Source organism: Pantherophis guttatus, chromosome 1 (assembly GCF_059756535.1).
Source record: "Pantherophis guttatus breed Tessera chromosome 1, ASM5975653v1, whole genome shotgun sequence".
Lineage (NCBI taxonomy): Eukaryota > Metazoa > Chordata > Lepidosauria > Squamata > Colubridae > Pantherophis > Pantherophis guttatus.
In genome coordinates this window covers 5,001-23,441 of record NC_142063.1, presented here as the reverse complement: position 1 = coordinate 23,441, position 18,441 = coordinate 5,001, and the positions used below count along the sequence as shown (strand labels likewise).

Here is an 18,441-nt window from a genome sequence, read left to right as displayed (position 1 = left end):
CAGTACGCTCCCATAGAGAGGGGCTCCTCCGGGTGCCGTCGGCCAAACAATGTCGGCTGTCGGCCCCTAGGGGGAGAGCCTTCTCTGTGGGGGCACCTACGATTTGGAACGAGCTCCCCCCGGAGATACGTAGGATCCCGGATCTGCGCACCTTCCGCCGCGCACTTAAGACTTTTCTATTTTATCAAGCTGGCCTGGCCTAAATCTTCCCCCTTTTTAAATGTGGAAATTTTAAATTTTTAAATTTTAAATTTGTCTTTTTATAGGGGTATGGGTAAGGCATTTTAAATTGGGGAGCCATCTTAGATTTAATTCTGTTTTAAACGTATTTTAATTGTTTATATTGTATGTTTTTAACTTTGGCTGTGCACCGCCCCGAGTCCTTCGGGAGAGGGGGCGGTATAAAAATCTAAAAAAAAATAAAAAAAAAAATAAAAAAAAAATAAAAAAATGAGCAAACATGGGAAAACATTATGGATGCAGTTATTACTTCTTTTTACTGATGACATAGCTTTGATTACAGAAAATGAACAAGAGACCAGCAGGATTGTTGATCAATTAAAAACTGATTTCAGAATTAAAAATCTAGGGGAGATACAACAATACCTGGGTTTACGAATTGAAAAAACCAGGGGAGGATTTAAATTATCCCAAACTGATAAAATCAATAATTTATTAAAACAATTTAGGATGGAGTTATGTAAACCATCAAAGACACCTATGGTTCAAGACTATTGTAACACTGATGTAAACAGTCCGTTGTTTGATAAAGGGATTTACCAATCGCTGGTTGGCAGCTTATCATATATCAGCAATTGGTCTAGGCCCGATATTTCTTAATAGTGTTAACCAATTGGCTAGGTTTAACAAGGAACCTACAGAAAGACACTGGCAGGGAGCAAAACGTATCCCAATGTATTTGAAATATACCATGCATCATGCATTATATCTACAACCATCAGAAGATTTACCCGTAATTGCTTATGCGGATGCTAGTTTCGCAACAGATGTGAATACAAGGAAATCAACCTCAGGAATCGCTGTATTTCTGGGAAAGTCTTTGATATGGTGGCGTTCAATTAGACAGAAGCATTTGAGTATGTCTACAATGGAGGCAGAATTTTCTTGTTTTATCTTTACTATGTACTGATCTGATTAGTATTAAGCAACTGATGCTAGATATAGGAATGAATATAAGAGATCCTATAACAGTATACGAAGATAATCAGGCAGCGATTCAAATGGCGACGAATATAGCTGTGAAAACTAGAACGAAGTATACAGATCTTCGGTATCTAAATGTAAGAGAGTGTATAATGAACAAGATGATAGAACTTGTAGACTGTGCATCGGAAGACAAGGTGGCTGATCATTTCACGAAAGCACAAGGAAGTAGGAAACATAAAGATACATGTGAACAATATGGTTTGAGATTGTAAATATATTAAGCTACCCAAAGGGGAGAATGTTGGATATTTATCCTACGGTTGGGTAGGTAATATATAGAAAAACTATGTTTGTGACTTTAAATGTTATAAGAAAGAATGATTGGCTGTGCTATTATCAGGCAGCCATAAAAGTAGACAGGAAGCCCGGGAGCTCCTGCTCCTGCTGTTTGATGACTGATCTTCTGAAGAGGGACTGTGTGTGACTGAAGAGAACTGTAAGCAAACTATGTTTTGTGTTGGAGAGTGATTATTCGAAGACGTGTTATCATTGTTTTGAGAAACCAAGTTTGTTTTTTCACTAAGAGTAAAGAATGTTTTTTTTTTTCACTGTTCAGAGTCTGTGAGTATCTGTGTGTTTAACCAGCAACGTATCTCTTTGCTGTCCGGTCTGTTGCCTACTATGCAGAGGGAAGTTTTACCCTCAACATAGACAAACTTACCAACAAATTAAAGGTACACATCTGGCATTACTGCTTTCGTGACTTATTAAGGAGGTTATTAGGCAACATCTAGAAGCCATAGCACTCCCACAGATACAATCCAAAACATGGATCAGATATGTAGATGACACCTTCACCATAATAAAAAAGGACCAATTAGAGAAAAAACAACTTACTACCCTTCCTGGCCATCCTGATCAACAGAGACCACAATGGCAAACTAGAAGCACAAGTGTATAGAAAAACCATCCTCATCAACCAAGTGGTCCACTACCAAAGCAACAACCCAACCTCCCACAAGAGAAGCTGTGTAAGAACTATGTAGATGAGCACAAACTCATTGCAGCAACAGAATATCTATATAGCATATTCCAACAAAATGGATATCCATGCAACTTTCTCAAAATGTGCCTGACCACTCAACCCAATACAGCACAAACAACACAAGCCCTAAAAAGAATAACACTGCCATACATCAAGAACATCTCACAAACCACCAACAGACCACTATAGCCACATGGAATCAGCGAAACACACAAGTCAGCTAAAGCCCCCCCCCAAATATCCTAAGTAAAGCAAAAGACCCAGCAGCCCCAGAAGTAAAAACAAAAGTCATCTACTGTTAGATAGGGGGCGTAATAGAAGAGGCGGGACACCGTAGTCCGTTTCAGCACTTGATTTCCAGCTGTGATCAGGAGCAAGAGAGTGGCAGGCTGCCAGAGCTCTCTTTTTAAAAAGCTCCGGCAGTCTCGCTGGCCACTGACAGGGGTTTATTTTTCCCGCCGCTAGATTAGTGAATCAGTGGCGGCATGCAAATGAGTGCTCCGTACATCCCTACGTAACATCTACAACATACAATGTAATGAGTGCAACAGCCACAATGTAGGGCAAACAGACAGAAGGCTGGCAGAACTCATCCATGAACACCAACGAGCAATCAGAAGACATGATGAAAACTCTTCAATTTCACAAGATATCGGCAGACTTAATCATAGTTTCAAATGGGAAATTGTGACCTAGATCAAGCCAAGTCCAAAAATGCTAGAGAACTTCTAGAAGCCTGACACTTTGACAAATTGGCCATTAGTAGACACAAAGGCCTAAATAATATCTACAGACCATGCAAAAAGACACAATCAATCCAGCCAAAAAGGGAACAAAAAGACCAAACCATCTCCCCGCCTGCAAAAGGTTAAAAAAAAAGGTTAGCATCAGACCAACAATCAACAATACCCCAATCCACGTCCTGACAAACAAGCCAAACAAGCATCCCAACCAAAGAACCTCTAAGATCACACACGCACACACCCCAACACTGACAGGCTGAGGCACTAGAATATAAACTGAGAGCAAACCCCATTCCTTTCTAACACTGATGATGTTACCTGCTATCTGCATGAAAACAACCAAGCCCAGAGAGCCCCAAGGACCCCCCAGAAATGCTAGTTCTAGAAGAAGAAGCTAGATCAACACTCTAGTCATCACTGAGCTGGAAGGCTACAGGAATGGATGGAAGATCCAAAGAAACATGGCAAGAAACTGAAGAAGACCAGACTATGACAACAATTCTGGAGAATATCACAAATTTTGTTGTTGTTTTATATTCTGATTTAGCTTGTTCCTCTCCTACAAACACTCCACTGCAGCTCTGGGACTGCATTTAATGGGGGGGAAGCGTGGAACAGCTGACAATATAGAAGGATCTTGGCAGATTTGACCACTGGGCCCTATCTACAAAATGCAATTCAGTGGTGAAAAAATGTAAGGCATTACATTGTGCAAGAAAAACCAAATGCACAGATATATAATGTGGGTGGGGTGGAGTAGTAGCAACTGTGAGAAGGATCTAGGAGTCCTAGTGGACAATCACTTAAGTAAAGGCAGCAGTGTGCTGCAGCTGCTGAAACAGCCAATGCACTCCTAGACTGCATCATCAGAGGGAGAATATCAAGGTCACATGAAGTGGTAGTACTGCTGTATACTGCATTGGTCACACCACATTTGGAATACTTTGTCCAGTTTTGGTCATCCTGATCCAAAAAACGATATTGGGATTCTAAAAAGAGTGCAGAGAAGAGCAACAAAGATGATTAGGGGACTGGAGGCTAAAGCATAGGATGAATGGTTGCAGGAATTGGGTATATCTAGTTTAATGAAAAGAAGAACTAGGGCTGACATGATAGCAGTCTTCCAATATCTAAAGAGCTGCCACAAAGAGGAGGGGGTCAATTTATTCTTCCAAAGTGTGTGAAGGCAGGACAAGAAATAATGAAAATAATCAAGGAGAGAATCAACCTAGAACTAAGGAGAAATTTCCCAATGGTGAGAACAATTAACTAGAAGGAACTGCTTGCTTTCAGAAGTTGTAGGTGCTCCAACATTGAAGGTTTTTAAGAAGACACTGGACAGCCATTTGTCCAGAATGGTATAGGATCTCCTGTTTGAGCAGGGGGTAGAATTAGAAGACCTCCAAGGTCCCTTATTGTTATACTTGTTATTCTGTATTCTGTTGGGTCTTTTCCCTTAGCGGCTACGTCTAAACAGGTCTCGTGTGCCCACCTGATACACCTCCGGATCCGGAAGGAGACGCCGTCCCCGCAGGTACTGGAACAAGCACTCCAGCTGCCCCAGTGTGTCCATGTCCCATGGGTTGGTTGCTGTCGGTGCTGGGGCTCTAATTCCAGGTCAAGGTCCAGTGGGCCATTGTTTCTTCCCTACTTAAAAGAAAATGGCAAAGTCAACAGTGAGGAGACAGGCACCAGCCCAGTACCACTCAGCACAGCCTACAAAGTGTGTGTGTGTGTGTGTGTGTGTGTGTGTGTATTATTTCTGACTTTGCCATGTTTTGGCCTCTGTCTCTCTTGGAAGCAAGACCAGAACTCCCCCAGATTGAAGGGGCCAAGACAGGGCAGTCCTGAGGAGGCCACCTCAGGTCCCATCTGCAGGAGATGTCTCTTACAGGCTAGGGCAACTTCCTGAGAGCCAGGCTTCTCTCCTCCCTCCACCCGGCTCCAGTCCTGGACGGGCAGCCTGGCCTTTTCTAACTCCCCTCTCTTCTGGCAATGGCAGGGGGTGCCCTCTCTGAAGCTGCTGGGGCAGTGGGTCAACCAGCTGGGCTTGAGAGACCCTCTTTGGGAGAGGAGGCTCTTGGCTGAACAGACAGGGCTGCGGTGAGACTCAGAACGCATTTCCTGTTCCTGAGGCTTCCTATGAGGAGCCTGTCTCAAGGATGGCTCCTATGGATCTTGGCCATCCCTGTTTTGCCTCTGCTCTCCTGATTAGCATCAGTGAAGATGACATTTCCTGGCCATCTTTCTCTTTGGTCCAATGGATGGACGGATGGCTGCTCCGGTGTGAGCCTCCCATATTGTGCTCTGCCTGCCAACTGGCAGGGAGAAAGGGAGGATCATGCCCCCTCCGTGCAGGCATGACCTGGTCCAGAAGGGCCATGCCTGCTCCTGAATAATCAGGATTGTTTCCCTCCCCTCCATTTTGGGAGAGCTACTGGACGCCTCCCCCCCCCCAAGGCTGAGCTGTCCTCTAAGGGAGCACTTTGACTGCCCTTGTGCTGCTGAATGATGGCTGCCAGAACAGCTTGTGGGTGACCATGGTGTAGAGGGCATCCTACCCTCCCAGACAGCAGCAGTGGTATCCCCCCTCCCTCCCCCTTCCCTGCTACAGATGCCAAGCACAGGGGCAGCTTGTTACCATCGCTTGCTAGCATGGACTGAATGGAGAGGTGAGGATGCCCCCCTCAAGGATCTTCACCATCCCCTCTGCCCTCTGACCAAGGGAAGGGCACCTGATGGCTGCTGGTGGGAGTGGGGAGGAGGGAGCCCTCATGAAGCCTGCAGCTGACCTATTTTGGGCAGCGGATAAGGAGCCTGTGGTGCATCTGGTTGCCAGTTTTTGCCATCTTTTGTTCCTTGTTTTTATAATGAAGGGGTGGGGGGTGGTGGCGGTTATTATAAAGGAAGGTCTTGATCCGAGGGAGACCACTGTTCCACAGATAGCCGGATGTGAGTCCCTTTTTGTGAAGTGGGGCCGTGGAGTACAGATGGGCTTGTTGATCATGTACCTGGCTCCCTGCCACGTGGCAACGGCCCTGCCCGAGCTGCTCAACGTTATAGCCGAGGTGGCGGTTGTACTTATAGTACAAGACTTTTAGTCATGGGGGATTTCAACCTGCCATCTATCAGTGAAACGTCTGAGGTGGCTCGAGAGTTCATGGCTTCCATGACGGCCATGGACCTTACTCATTTAATTCATGACCCTACTCACACGGGTGGACACACTCTGGACTTAGTTTTTGTCTCTGGTCAGTGGTCGAGTGGCCTTGATACAGGGGATATAGTCATCGAACCCTTGTCATGGTCTGACCACTCGCTCCTTCGACTGGACTTTCTAACTGCTGCACCCTGCTGCAGGGAGGTGGGACCAACCAGGTGGTTCCACCCCAGGCGCCTGATGGATCCTGATAGGTTCCAGATGGAGCTTGGGCCATTTCCTGAGACTCTGGCTCATGACTCGGCTGAAGACTTGGTGGCCACCTGGGACAATGCGGCCGCTGGGGCTTTGGACCACGTCGTGCCTTTGTGGCCTCTGACCTGGCACTGAACTCATCTAGCTCCTTGGTTCTCCGAGGAGCTGAGGGAGATAAAGCGCCGGAAAAGACACCTGGAGAGTAGTTGGAGGACCAGCCGCTCCGAATCCGACCGAACACTGGTGAGGTCTCATATTAAGACTACCTAGTGGCGATAAAAGCGGCGAAATCCAGCTATTTTGCCGCTCTTATCACATCATCAGATAATCGCCCAGCCACCCTGTTTAGGGTGACCCGCTCCCTCCTCCATCTGGAAGCGCGGGATGATCCCTTGCAGGGTCGAGCTGAGGATTTTGTGCAGTATCTGTATGACAAGATCGGTCAGATTCGGGAAGGCCTGGCCTCTGACTGCGTAAGTCCGGACGGGATGACTGAGGCAGGTCTTGAGAGTGTTATCTGGGAGGAGTTTGATCCTGTGGCTCCCGAGGACGTGGACAGGATCCTGGGACGGCTGAACGCGACCACATGTTTATTGGACCCGTGCCCCTCCTGATTGGTACTGGCTTCCCAGGAGGTTACACGAGGCTGGCTCCAGAGGATTGTTAATGCTTCTCTGAGTGAAGGGGTCCTGCTGGCTGCTTTGAAAGAAGCGGTGGTGAGGCCCCTCCTCAAGAAGCCCTCTCTGGATCCGGCTGTTTTGGCTAACTATCGTCCAGTCTCCAACCTTCGCTTTGTTGCGAAGGTTGTTGAGAGTGTGATGGCGCGGCAGCTTCCCCAGTACCTGGATGAAGCTGTCTATCTGGACCCCCTCCAGTCCGGCTTCCGGCCTGGGCACAGCACGGAAACGGCATTGGTCGCGTTGGTGGATGATCTCTGGAAGGCTCGGGACAGGGGTTGTTCCTCTACCCTGGTCCTGTTAGATCTCTCAGCAGCTTTTGATACCATCGACCATGGTATCATGTTGCACCGGTTGAAGGGGCTGGGGATGGGGGCACCATTCTGCGGTGGTTCTCCTCCTACCTCTCTGACTGGACGCAATCTGTGTTGACAGGGGGGCAGCAGTCGACCCCGAGGCGCCTTGCTTGTGGGGTGCCACAAGGGTCGGTCCTCTCGCCCCTTCTGTTCAACATTTATGTAAAGCCACTGGGTGAGATCATCCGTGGCTTTGGGGTGGAGTTCCATCAGTACGCTGATGACACTCAGCTGTACATCTCCACCCCAGGCCATCCCAACGATGCCCTTGAAGTGATGTCCCAGTGCCTGGAGGCCGTGCGGGCCTGGATGGGGAGAAACAGGCTCCGACTCAATCCTTCCAAGACCGAGTGGCTGTGGCTTCTGGCGTCCCGATATAGCCAGTTGGCGCCATCGCTGGCTATTGGGGGTGAATCACTGGCCCCCACAGAGAGGGCTCGCAACTTAGGCGTCCTCCTGGATGCACAGCTGTCTTTAGAAGAGCACATGACGGCCGTGGCCAGGGGGGCTTTTTATCAGGTTCGCCTGATACGCCAGTTGCGCCCCTTTCTGGGTCGGGACTCCCTACGCACGGTCACTCAGGCACTCGTCACTTCCCGCCTGGACTACTGCAATGCTCTCTACATGGGGCTCCCCTTGGGGTGCACCCGGAGGCTGCAGTTAGTCCAGAATGCGGCCGCACGGGGGATTATGGGAGCAACGGGGCGCTCACATATGACACCTCTCCTGCACGAGCTGCACTGGCTTCCTGTGGTCTTTCGGGTGCGCTTCAAGGTGTTGGTGACCACCTTTAAAGCACTCCATGGCTTAGGGCCGGGGTATTTGCGGGACCGCCTTCTGCCGCCAATAGCCTCCCACCGACTGGTTCGCTCGCACAGAGAGGGCCTCCTCAGGGTGCTGTCGGCCAGACACTGCCGGCTGGCGACCCCCAGGGGAACAGCCTTCTCTGTGGCAGCACCTGCCCTCTGGAATGACCTACTCCCTGAGATACGCATGATATCAGACCTCCGGACTTTTCGTCGGGCCCTGAAAACACACTTATTCCATCTAGCCGGGCTGGCTTGATTCCATCCTCTGCATTTTAATTGAATTCGGTTTTAATTGGGTTGTTTTAAATTTTGGGCCAAAATTATTTAATTGTTTTTTAAACTGTTTTTAAATTTTATATGCTATGTTTTATCTCGGCTGTACACCGCCCTGAGTCCTGCAGGAGAAGGCCGGTATAGAAATAAAATAAAATAAATAAATAAAATAAATAAAAATAAATAAATACTGGCATTGTTTTATTATATTTCAGTTTGGGAGTCAATGGGAATTGGTTTATGAAGTTTATGAAACAAGTTTATGAAACAAATAAACAAATTGATTGGCATAAGACTCTGTGTCTCATCATGAACTGATCATGATGGATGCCAGGCTGGATCAGGGTAGCCAACCAAGCCCATCAGCTATGGCAGCACTTGGTTGGCTGCTCGGCACTGGTGGGCACTTTTCCGAAGCATTTTCTTGCCCCAGGCCTCTGGCAGCCATGAGGGAGCGTGGCTTCTCAGTGCAGTGACCAAATTTTATTGAGGAAAAAAAAGGACAAAGCTGAAAAAGGGGCTCAATAAGGATTAAGAAAATTGTAGTGTTTAAAACTTTGCTTTACAAAGAAAAATTCCAAGAAAACAAATAATTAAATCAATGATGAGTTCCAACTCCAGCTTTAAATTAATAAAGATTAAAAATTGATTTAAAAAACTAACACAAAGTGAAACGTGTAAAAATAAGAAGTGCAGAGAATTTTTAAAATAAACACAGATAAAAGGGGAATTTATAAAGAAGTGACTCCCCCTTCATCAAGACAATTTCGATAACTTATCACTTTCTCTTATCCTATCACAAAAGATCTCTTCTTTCCATATCTCACCTCATTTCGTACCTACTAATTCTTAAAGCTTCATCATTCAGTCCTACGCAACAACATAAGTCCATTAAGAATTACAAGAAATAACACTTATATATTAACCTCAATCAAATAAACCAACTTTATATTCCTTTACTTTTAACAGACATTTATCATTTCCCCAAAAATCAGAGTTTGTCAGTTTTTTTACCAGGATTTCTTAGGAGATTTTGTCAGTCTGGGAGTTCTTACTTGAGGGACAAATGACAATGCTCAAATTATCCAGCTTAGACCCATTGTATCAGCTGCATGAGTGAGAGTTTGGGATAGGTGGAAGGAAAGAGGAGGGGGACAGCCAGCAGAAAAGGGCACAGTGCTGATGGCAGTACCTGAGGAATCAGGCTAGGGACAGATGCCACCTATGTGGCCACTAACAGTCAACAATGACTTGATGGTACATGATCAATAATAATTGATTAATTTGTTCCATGTTTTACTGAAGTCAAAGGACACCATGTTCACCCCATTCCCTGGTCAATTGAATGGGTTATTCTGTCAAAAATGATCTGACTTATTCTTGATAAAGCCCTGCTGGCTCCTGCCAAGCCACACATTCTTTCCTTCTTACTCACAAACTGACAGCATAAAATCTGTTCTGGAGGTCTGTGTGGCACGACGTCAAGCTGATTGGTCTGCAATGACCTCAGTCCTCTTATTTTCCCTTTCTGAAGGCAGAAACAACATCTCCTTTCTCCAACCCTCTGGCACAGTCTCTGCCCTCCGTGACTTCTAAAAGATCACAAAAAGGGGCTGCGGATGACCAGGATTCTCAAACCAAAGCTCTCCGGTCCAGGAGACCGAAATGCTTTCATGGAAGACATCTCTTTCCCTCCCTCCATAAGCCTCTTTCCCCAAACACAAAAGGTACCCCAAGACTCTGGGTCACAACCCAGCTTCCCCCCTGGGCCTTGCCTGCCCCCCTTTCTTTCCAATAAGAAAAAGCACACCATAATGGTTGCCCTGCAGAGTCCTCCAAGGAGAGAAGGAGGCTGTAGCCTCCCTGTTCCTTACAGATGCTCCTCCGGGCCTTCTGGGGACGAAGGGGGCCCAGCCCCACTTCAAGGGATGCTCATGAATGCAGTGGATGTATCGACCGCCTCCCAGATCCTTCCAGGGATGCTCGTGGTCAGAGCAACCCAGAAACTACTCCAGGGTCATTTAAATTGGCTAAATGGCAGGCCTGAAGGCACAACTGCAGAAATGGATTTCTTTAAAAAAAGAAGAGAAAATGCTCCTTTGAAGTAAAAGCATTTGAGGAGCATGCCAACTTTCAGCCTTGTGGTCTGGCATGAACGAGGAACATGCCATGCTGCTGGGCATTTATTGTTTCCTCTGTTACACTCATGGGTGGGTGAAGTTGCGGACACGGCACCTCCTTTGGCTGGGCACCCATTCTCACAATATCTGGTTCCAGATGACTGTCAGGGGTGAAAAGCCAAGTCTACCCGTGAAGGTTCAGCTTGACTGATCTATTGCTAAAAGCCTCTGCACAGGAATCCTCTGAGTTAAGGGTCAGCAACCAGTTAGTTCAGAGGTGGCTCTTTTCAATCCTCCCCCATGCCAGGCTCTGCCGGGCCTTCCCCTCCAGGGACTAAGCCAACTCACCAAGGGAGCAGTGAGGCATCCAGGATGGCAGCTCTCTTCCTTGAGACCCTAATTTAGAAACCCTGTATAAATGCCTCTGCTTCCTCCTCCTTCTCCTCTTCCTCCATGAGAAGAGGTGACCAGTTCCCGGATGCTGTCAGCAGAGTTGACCCAAAGGCTCTCTTCTTAAGGGGGGAGTGGGCTGAAGGGGAGACTTGTCACCCAGTTCTGGAGAGCATTTCTGGGTTTGGGTTGGGTGGACTTACCTGAACTGTGCATGCAAAGACCAGGCCAATCAGGAGCAGGACTCTCCAGTGGGATAGCTGCCTGCAGGAAAACACCAGAGGGAAATGAACATTTCCAAAATCTTTGTCAGGAAGGAAAGAAAACGCTTTGCCAATATCTTATAAGCTTAGAGAAAAGGTGTATACTGGCCAAACTGTAGTGCCAAAGATATGCAAATGCTTTAATTCCCACCTGGACTACTGTAATGCTCTCTACATGGGGCTCCCCTTGAGGAGCACCCGGAGGCTCCAGCTGGTTCAGAGTGCAGCCGCGCGGTTGATTATGGGAGCGACGTGGCGTTCCCATGTGACACCTCTCCTGCACGAGCTGCACTGGCTCCCGGTGGTCTTCCGGGTGCGCTTCAAGGTTTTGGTTACCACCTTTAGAGCGCTCCATGGCTTAGGATCAGGGTACTTACGGGACCGCCTTCTGCCACCAGTAGCCTCTCACCGGCCAGTACGCTCACATAGGGAGAGGCTCCTCAGGGTGCCGTCGGCCAAACAGTGTCGACTGGCGGCCCCCAGGGGGAGAGCCTTCTCTGTGGGGGCACCAATCTGGAATGGTGGTCCCCCCGGAGATACGGAGGATCCTGGATTTACGCACCTTCCGCCATGCTCTCAAGACCTTTTTATTTCAACAGGCTGGCCTGGCCTAACTTCCCTTTTAATTGTAACTTTTAAAATTGGTTTTAAAACATTAGGGGTGTTTTAAATTGTTTTGGGCCAAATTTAATGGGTTTTTATATTGTCTTTTAAATTTTATAGTTTGTGTGTTTTATCTTTCTGGCTGTTCACCGCCCTGAGTCCTTCGGGAGTAGGGCGGTATATAAATCTAATAAAATGAAATGAAAAAAAAAATGAAATGAAATAATGATCTGCCTTGAGTCTCTCAGGAAGACCATTCGCCTCCTTCTGGTGCAGAGCCCCCCCGCCCCCCATCCCCACTTCTGCCCCCTTATGATTCACAGCCTCCCACACCCCAGTTCTCCCCCTCCCAGCCCCCAGTTCACAGCCTAGGGGCCAATGCCTGCCCTCCAAGGGCCTTGAGAGTAGAATAAAAACAGAATAGCAGAGCTATTAGAGACAGAATGTGAGTGCCGAGGCTCTTCCCTGGCGTGACCCCTTTGCCAGCTCTGCAGGCGGACGGCTGGTGAGGCTTTCTGACCAGTTTCCAAACTGAGGGAAAAAATTGTGGTAGAAAAGAATCGGGAGCAAAAGATAAAAGTGCCCTTCAGAGAGAGAAGATGAGACATCTCAGAAAGTAGGGAAAAATCTCAGTCCGGGTCTTGACCATCCCTCAGGGGAGAAAAGTGATTGAAGGCTGCCTTGCCCTGAGTTGACTATGTGGGCCAAGCATTACCTGAGTCTCCTGGCAAGCAGAGTCACGAAGGACCTGCGCTGACAGCCTTCACCCTGAAGGCCGGACCCAACTCCGAGCTGCCAGCAAAGAGGCTGCTTTTTCCCAGGATTTGGCAGTGCAGCAGCAGATACTTAGTGCAGGTCTTGGCCAGCTGTCGTGGCCCTGTGGGCAGTGGCTTCTTCAGGGAGGCCTCAGTGAATGATCATTTGTTTGCATCCCGCCTTGGAGAAGGCGAACTGTGATTTAAAGGGTCTACCACTAAGTTTAAAAAGCAAAGCAATTCCTGTTGAACCCAGGCTGTGTGAATGCCAAGCGGATGAAGACAAGTGTTGGAAATTCAACCAACTTTGGGAGGACAATATCCCTTAATGTGGGTGTCCCCCCCCCAAATGCTTTTGATCCCTGAGCCTGCCATTCCAGGATGCTCGAGGAGGGCATCCCTGGACCAGCCTCCCAGTTTCCTCAGCGATGGATGGGCAAGGAAGACTTTCTGGGGTCTCCTTGGGTTGTCAGCCCCACCTGCCCTCCCACTGTCTGGAGCACCTAAAGCAAAAGGCTCTTACCTGGGACAGGCAGAAGAGGGTTCCTCTCTGTGGGGCTAAGGGGAGTGGCTGGCTGGCGGGGGGGGCGTTCTCAGTGCAGAGGTGAACAATATACAGATTGATTTTGCATATCTAAAAAAACATTTCAACCGATTATGTTCCAGCCAGTAGTTTTGACCCTGAGTGACCACATAGATAGACCAAAAGCAACATGGTTTCAACTTTTATGTCATATCGTCCTGAGTGAAGCAAGGGGCACATTGGGTGAATTACGCATCCTCTATCCCTCCAAGGACTTGGCCCTCCCCGCATATGCCTGGGACCTGAAAAGGCCATGTCCTTGAAAGGATAGGGGGCACTTGGGGGAGCCCCTTCTGCTGGCTGGGATCAGTACCAAGAAAGGGCCACAGGGTTTCAAACAGATGGATCTGCCACCCACAAAGCAGCAGTCTGGGCTGCCAGATTCCAACCATCACAGCCATCCAGAATAGCCGCCATGCGGGCATGCCCTGGAGATCAGCCAAGTGGGTGGACCCACTGCCAAGCAGGCCAGCAGCTGTCCTACGTGCAGTCCCACCGCCAGGGATATCATAAGGGGTGGTGGTGGTCTCCCTTAAGAACCTGGGGGTGGAGCAAAAGTCCCCTTCCACAATGTCACAACAGCTCAGCTTCTGTAGGTCCTCAACAAGGAAGAGTTGGGGGAGACAGAGGTGAGAGCATGATTTAACTGGCACAGAGTGTCAGTGCTGCACAAAGCAGAAGAGGCAGACTTCTTGTTCTTCCACTGAGTCCCAGGTTTTGCTAGAAGGTTCAGCCTCCCCGGACAGGTGGCCTGACATTTCCAGCCCAGGGACCCTAGAAGGGAAAGGAGGTTTGGCAGCGGCAGGGTGTGTGTGTGGATGGACAGAGACAGAAAGGGCAGCTCCTGGGAGGGTATGGGCCTTGTGGCCCTTGGAAAGAGGAGCAGGAAATGCAGGAAGGGACCAGGCAGAACCCGAGGGGTCAACCTACTCTCCAAAACACCAGACAGCAGGACAGGAAGTAATGGATGGAGGATCATTAAAGAGAGATCCAACCTCGAATGAAGGAGAAATTTCCTTCTGGTGAGAACAATTAACCAGTGGAACAACCTGCCACCAGAAGTAGTGAGTGCTCCATCACTGGAGATGTTTAAGAAGAAATTGGACAGCCACTTGTCTGGAATGGCATGGGGTCTCCTGCTGGGGAACCAAAAGACCTTCAAGGTCCCTTCCAACTCTGTTATTCTGAAGCAAGAGGCTGGCAAGGGCCGTGAGTCACCATCCAGAAGTCCTGAGTGCAAACCCTGAGCAGAAAGCATGATAGATCCTCCCTGTGGCTTGCCGGGAGAGTTTCTTCTTTCCTTTTCACAATAGGCTGTTTCGGTTTCTCAAGTCCCAGACCGACTGACTTAAACTTATTTGCTCCCTTAGCTCAACGGGCCTCCTTGCCCAGCAACAGCATAGGTTGGGGGCTGCTTCTCACTAGCTGTCGGCCGCTGGAGCTAGCATAAGAGGGCCCCTTTGCTCTGCGCCCAAGGAAGGGAGAAAGCAGAGTTAGCGGCAGCCCGAGGTCTCCGCTTCTAGGCAAACGGCGAGCAGCGCAATGGGACAGATCCGCGGCACTTGCTGCCGCCGCCGCTCTGGAGGCAGCTCCGACTTGTACAGCGGCGCTCGGTGACAGCTTGCAGCTGCACGGGCGGGCCCGGGCTCCCGCAGCTGCACTGCCCTCCCAGCCCTGCGGAAGCCAGGCTGACGGCTCAGCGCAGCAAATACATATCTCCAGCAGGCTCCAGAAAGCAGGCGGGGATCTGCGGGCAAGAAAGAACCGAGGCAAGACCTGGGGAGTCCCTCTTGGACCCGGGTCATGGCCAGCAACGGGAGGCGCTCCGACGGCCCCAGGTCTCCCTAAGAATGAACTTCTCCGGCCACGGTGCCCTTGTGGCAGCTACTGAAGGGCCGGCACTAAGCAGACGGGACGGCTACTCACCAGAAGCTGAGCACGTCAGAAGCGGGGCCCCGTGGCTGCATCACCCATAGCCCTCGTGGCCTTGAGTGGCACCGGGGACAGCTGTCCGTGCGCTCCCCCTGGGGCTTCATACCAAGAGGAGCCAGGAAGAGGCTTTGACTAAGCCAAGGCCGGGTGTGTACCCGCCCTGCAAAAACTCACTCGCGTTTCTCTCCCACCGAGTTTGGGCGGGTCCCGCAGAGGGTGGCGATTGGGGTGGTAGCAGGGGAGGGAGGAGAGCGAGTGCCCAGGCTGCAGCCTCCTCCCACAGCGGGGTTGGGGGGGATGTACCGCTGAGCACTGTCAGCCACCCCCCTCCCGGAGCAACAGGAGCAGCAGCTGTTGCTCAGACTCTCAGGGAAAGGTGTGAGTCAGGAACAAGCTGGAGGTTCACCCTTCAGCAGAATTCACAGGCAATTCCCCCTCCCCCACCAGGGGATCATCTCAGAGCAACATGTCTGCAGCTAAAAATAGCACCTGTGCTTCTCATGGGGGTGGGGTGGGGGCTGGGAGCAGGGCAGGAGGAAGCGCTCTGCAAAATTGATTATGGATGGTTGAAAAGCCAAGAAGTGGAACCCAACTCCCATCCTCTTGCCTCACTTTCCTGGCCAGTTGCCAAACAGGCCTTGGGAAAGATAGGCCATAAATAACATCCTTAGGGCGGGTGGGGCAGGATGGAGGGGAAACAGGGATGGGATGGAAGCCATATGGAAAGAGGAGGGGGAGCATTGTTGGAAATCAGGGCTGGCTCTGGAATCAGAAGTGCATCCAGAACTCCCCAGGAGCAGAATCACCAAAGGGAGATCTGGGGCTTCTCTCTCTCCCTCCCTCCCTCCCTCCCTCTCTGTGTACATGTGTGTACATGCACATTCCCTGGCTCAGTGAGGAGACAGTGAGTCACAGTAGTTACATTCAGTCCTGCACTTAACCTACTCAGTGGCTGGGTTTCCACAAGCAAAGAGCCAGAGCAAGGAGGCCTGGGACTGGGCAGGCTTCTCCCTCCAGGCCCAGGATGAGGGTCTCTTCCCCAAGCCCTTCACAGCATAGGTACAGCAGGTGAAGTATAGTTGCCCACCTGACCCATTATCAGACCTTCCTGGCACTTTGGCATTGCTGCCTCAGTGGTGAATCCACTGGGCTGTTCTTCTCCCCAGGTGGGGGCTTTTAACCAGGGAGGGGGAGCTGTCTAACTCCCCCACTCTCAAGAGGATCAGTTGGATCACTCAGGCTCAGGGTGTGGCATGCCTCTCCCCCCCAGGAGCAGCAGCAGAGGTGCCCCTTCTGGAATTAGCCTGTTCAAGAGAGGCAATGGGCACCTCCCATCTTTTCCCAACGGCTGAGGCAAGTGAAAACAAAAAGACTTCCCAAAACTTTGGAAGTTAGCTGGAAGAGAGAGGGGCTGCCATCAGGCTGGAGGGAGGAGATACCCTGCAGGAGAGAATGGGAAGAAGTGGGAAGGGGAGTGCCATTGCCAGCTCAACAGGTGCAATTTCCAAAGATGGTGAGAAAAATGTAGGGTTTTTGTATCTTGTGCAGGTATTTATTTATTTATTGGATTTGTATGCCGCCCTTCTCCCGAAGGACTCAGAGCGGCTCACAACAGTAAGAAACAGAAATACAAAAATTAAAAGACAGATTAAATCAGAATATCCAATAAATAGGTTAAACATGGGAATACAAATTCAAATTCAAGATTTAAGAATTTTAAAAGCTACAAAATCAGTTTAGAGTACTTGATGTGATTACACTACAGCAGATCAGTTTTTTTTTAAAAAAAGTTACAATTGTGAAAGTCAAACTGCAGAAACAATTACTAAAAAAGACTCCTACTATTAAAGGAAAAAAAGATTTGACATAACTGTGTAAGTCAGCCAGTTAATGGCCATCCCATCCCTCACAATAGGATCAGATTAGACCCTCCACATCCCTGAATGCAAAGTCCAAAATTATGTAGCCCCATAATCTAATTGCCATTTCAAACTTGTTCCAATTTTAATACAAAAGATAAGCACACACTTCTTATCAATTTTAACAATTACCTTTTCTTATTCAGTGTTACCTCAACACTTTGAAAATTAATAAACATTCTTTTTTTTTTTGAAAAAAACTGCAATGTTCATGCGGCAATCCCAGGCTAAAAATCAAGTGATTCTGATTCAGATGGGAAAATAATATGAGCACCATGATAAACACTGGAGCTCTGCTTTCTATTACATTATCCTATTTGTCCAACTTCTGTTTCCAAAAAGCCCTTATTGGTGGAAACAGGTGACTTACCTGGTCTTTAAAACTAAAAGTTTGCTGGGAGAAGAGAAGCCAACTGGCTAGCTTTGGCAGAAGACTTTCTTTCAAGACAAACTACATGGCCTAAAGAGCATCTTTTAAAAGACACTACACACAAGCTAATGTTTTCATCAATAATAATGAGATTTTTAAACTATAGCTCTGGGCTACTCATCTATCAACTTGAGGATTAGATCTTTTAATTCATTTTTATAACATATGACAAAGGAAGGCTGGACTTGAAGCACTATTTAAAGCTGTTTATGCACTGTGCTGCTTGATCCAATTCTCTTATCTCCTTAGTGATAACATAGTCCTAGATGTAGAGAAAGCCAGGTATCTGAGGCACTTGCGTTTTTCAGAGACCCACAGCAACCTCTACAAAAGTATAGGACATACTGTATGCACAAAGAAATGTATCATCTTTCTACGAAACAGGTAAATGTATAAACGTGCTAGCTAGGTAGACCTGGAATTTTAATGTTTTAACATTTAAAGCCTATTTTAATGTTTTTCATTGTTTTACATCACTATTTTTGGCTTCCTACTATAAGCTGCCTAGAGTCCCTTGCTAGAGAGAGAGAATATCCAGTTCAATTGATAGACAGATAACGGGCCACTGAGTTCGTTTTTGAGTCCTAGCAACCCTAGTGATAGGTTTCTCCATGGGGACATATCCCTAATCTGGCACTTCAGGTCTTCTGATGGGGCCCCCTCGCCCTTGTAACCGAGGAGCTCCTCCGTCCATCCACCTGGCTATGGGTCCTCTTCTACTCTGTACTTGCATCCCACATTGGATGCGCCCTGAGAGAGCTGAGTCCTCACAGCATGTCTCCCATGTAGGATATACATCTGTGGGGAAGGCTTAATGCTGTGAAAATGAATTTTGCATCAAGATTGATATGTACCGTACTTTGACAGCAGTGCCTATTTTGGTCCCACTTCAATATTTAAACTGTTAATAGTTTCAGTTATGTGAAAAAAACAAATATAGTTAAACTGATGACTGTAGTTT

At 48.4% G+C, this 18,441-nt stretch overlaps 1 protein-coding gene across 5 annotated transcripts in view; it reads right to left on the bottom strand.

The window, feature by feature from the left end:
- Nucleotides 1–15,567, bottom strand: part of ADAMTSL5 (ADAMTS like 5) — a 50,823-nt gene extending 35,256 nt beyond the window's left edge. The window contains exons 1-4 of one of the 5 annotated variants that reach the window (XM_087893213.1): nucleotides 15,126–15,228; nucleotides 13,140–13,250; nucleotides 11,199–11,259; nucleotides 4,448–4,602 (exon numbers count right to left, since the gene is read on the bottom strand). In XM_087893213.1, the coding sequence (XP_087749339.1) occupies nucleotides 4,448–4,528 (81 nt within the window). In that variant the 5' untranslated portion in view covers nucleotides 4,529–4,602; nucleotides 11,199–11,259; nucleotides 13,140–13,250; nucleotides 15,126–15,228. Of the gene's footprint in view, nucleotides 1–4,447; nucleotides 4,660–11,198; nucleotides 11,260–13,139; nucleotides 13,251–15,125 lie in introns of those variants that run through there. The other 4 variants (XM_034425838.3, XM_087893210.1, XM_034425841.3 and 1 more) reach the window with 4 other exon arrangements.
- Between the last annotated feature and the right edge of the window lie 2,874 nt (nucleotides 15,568–18,441).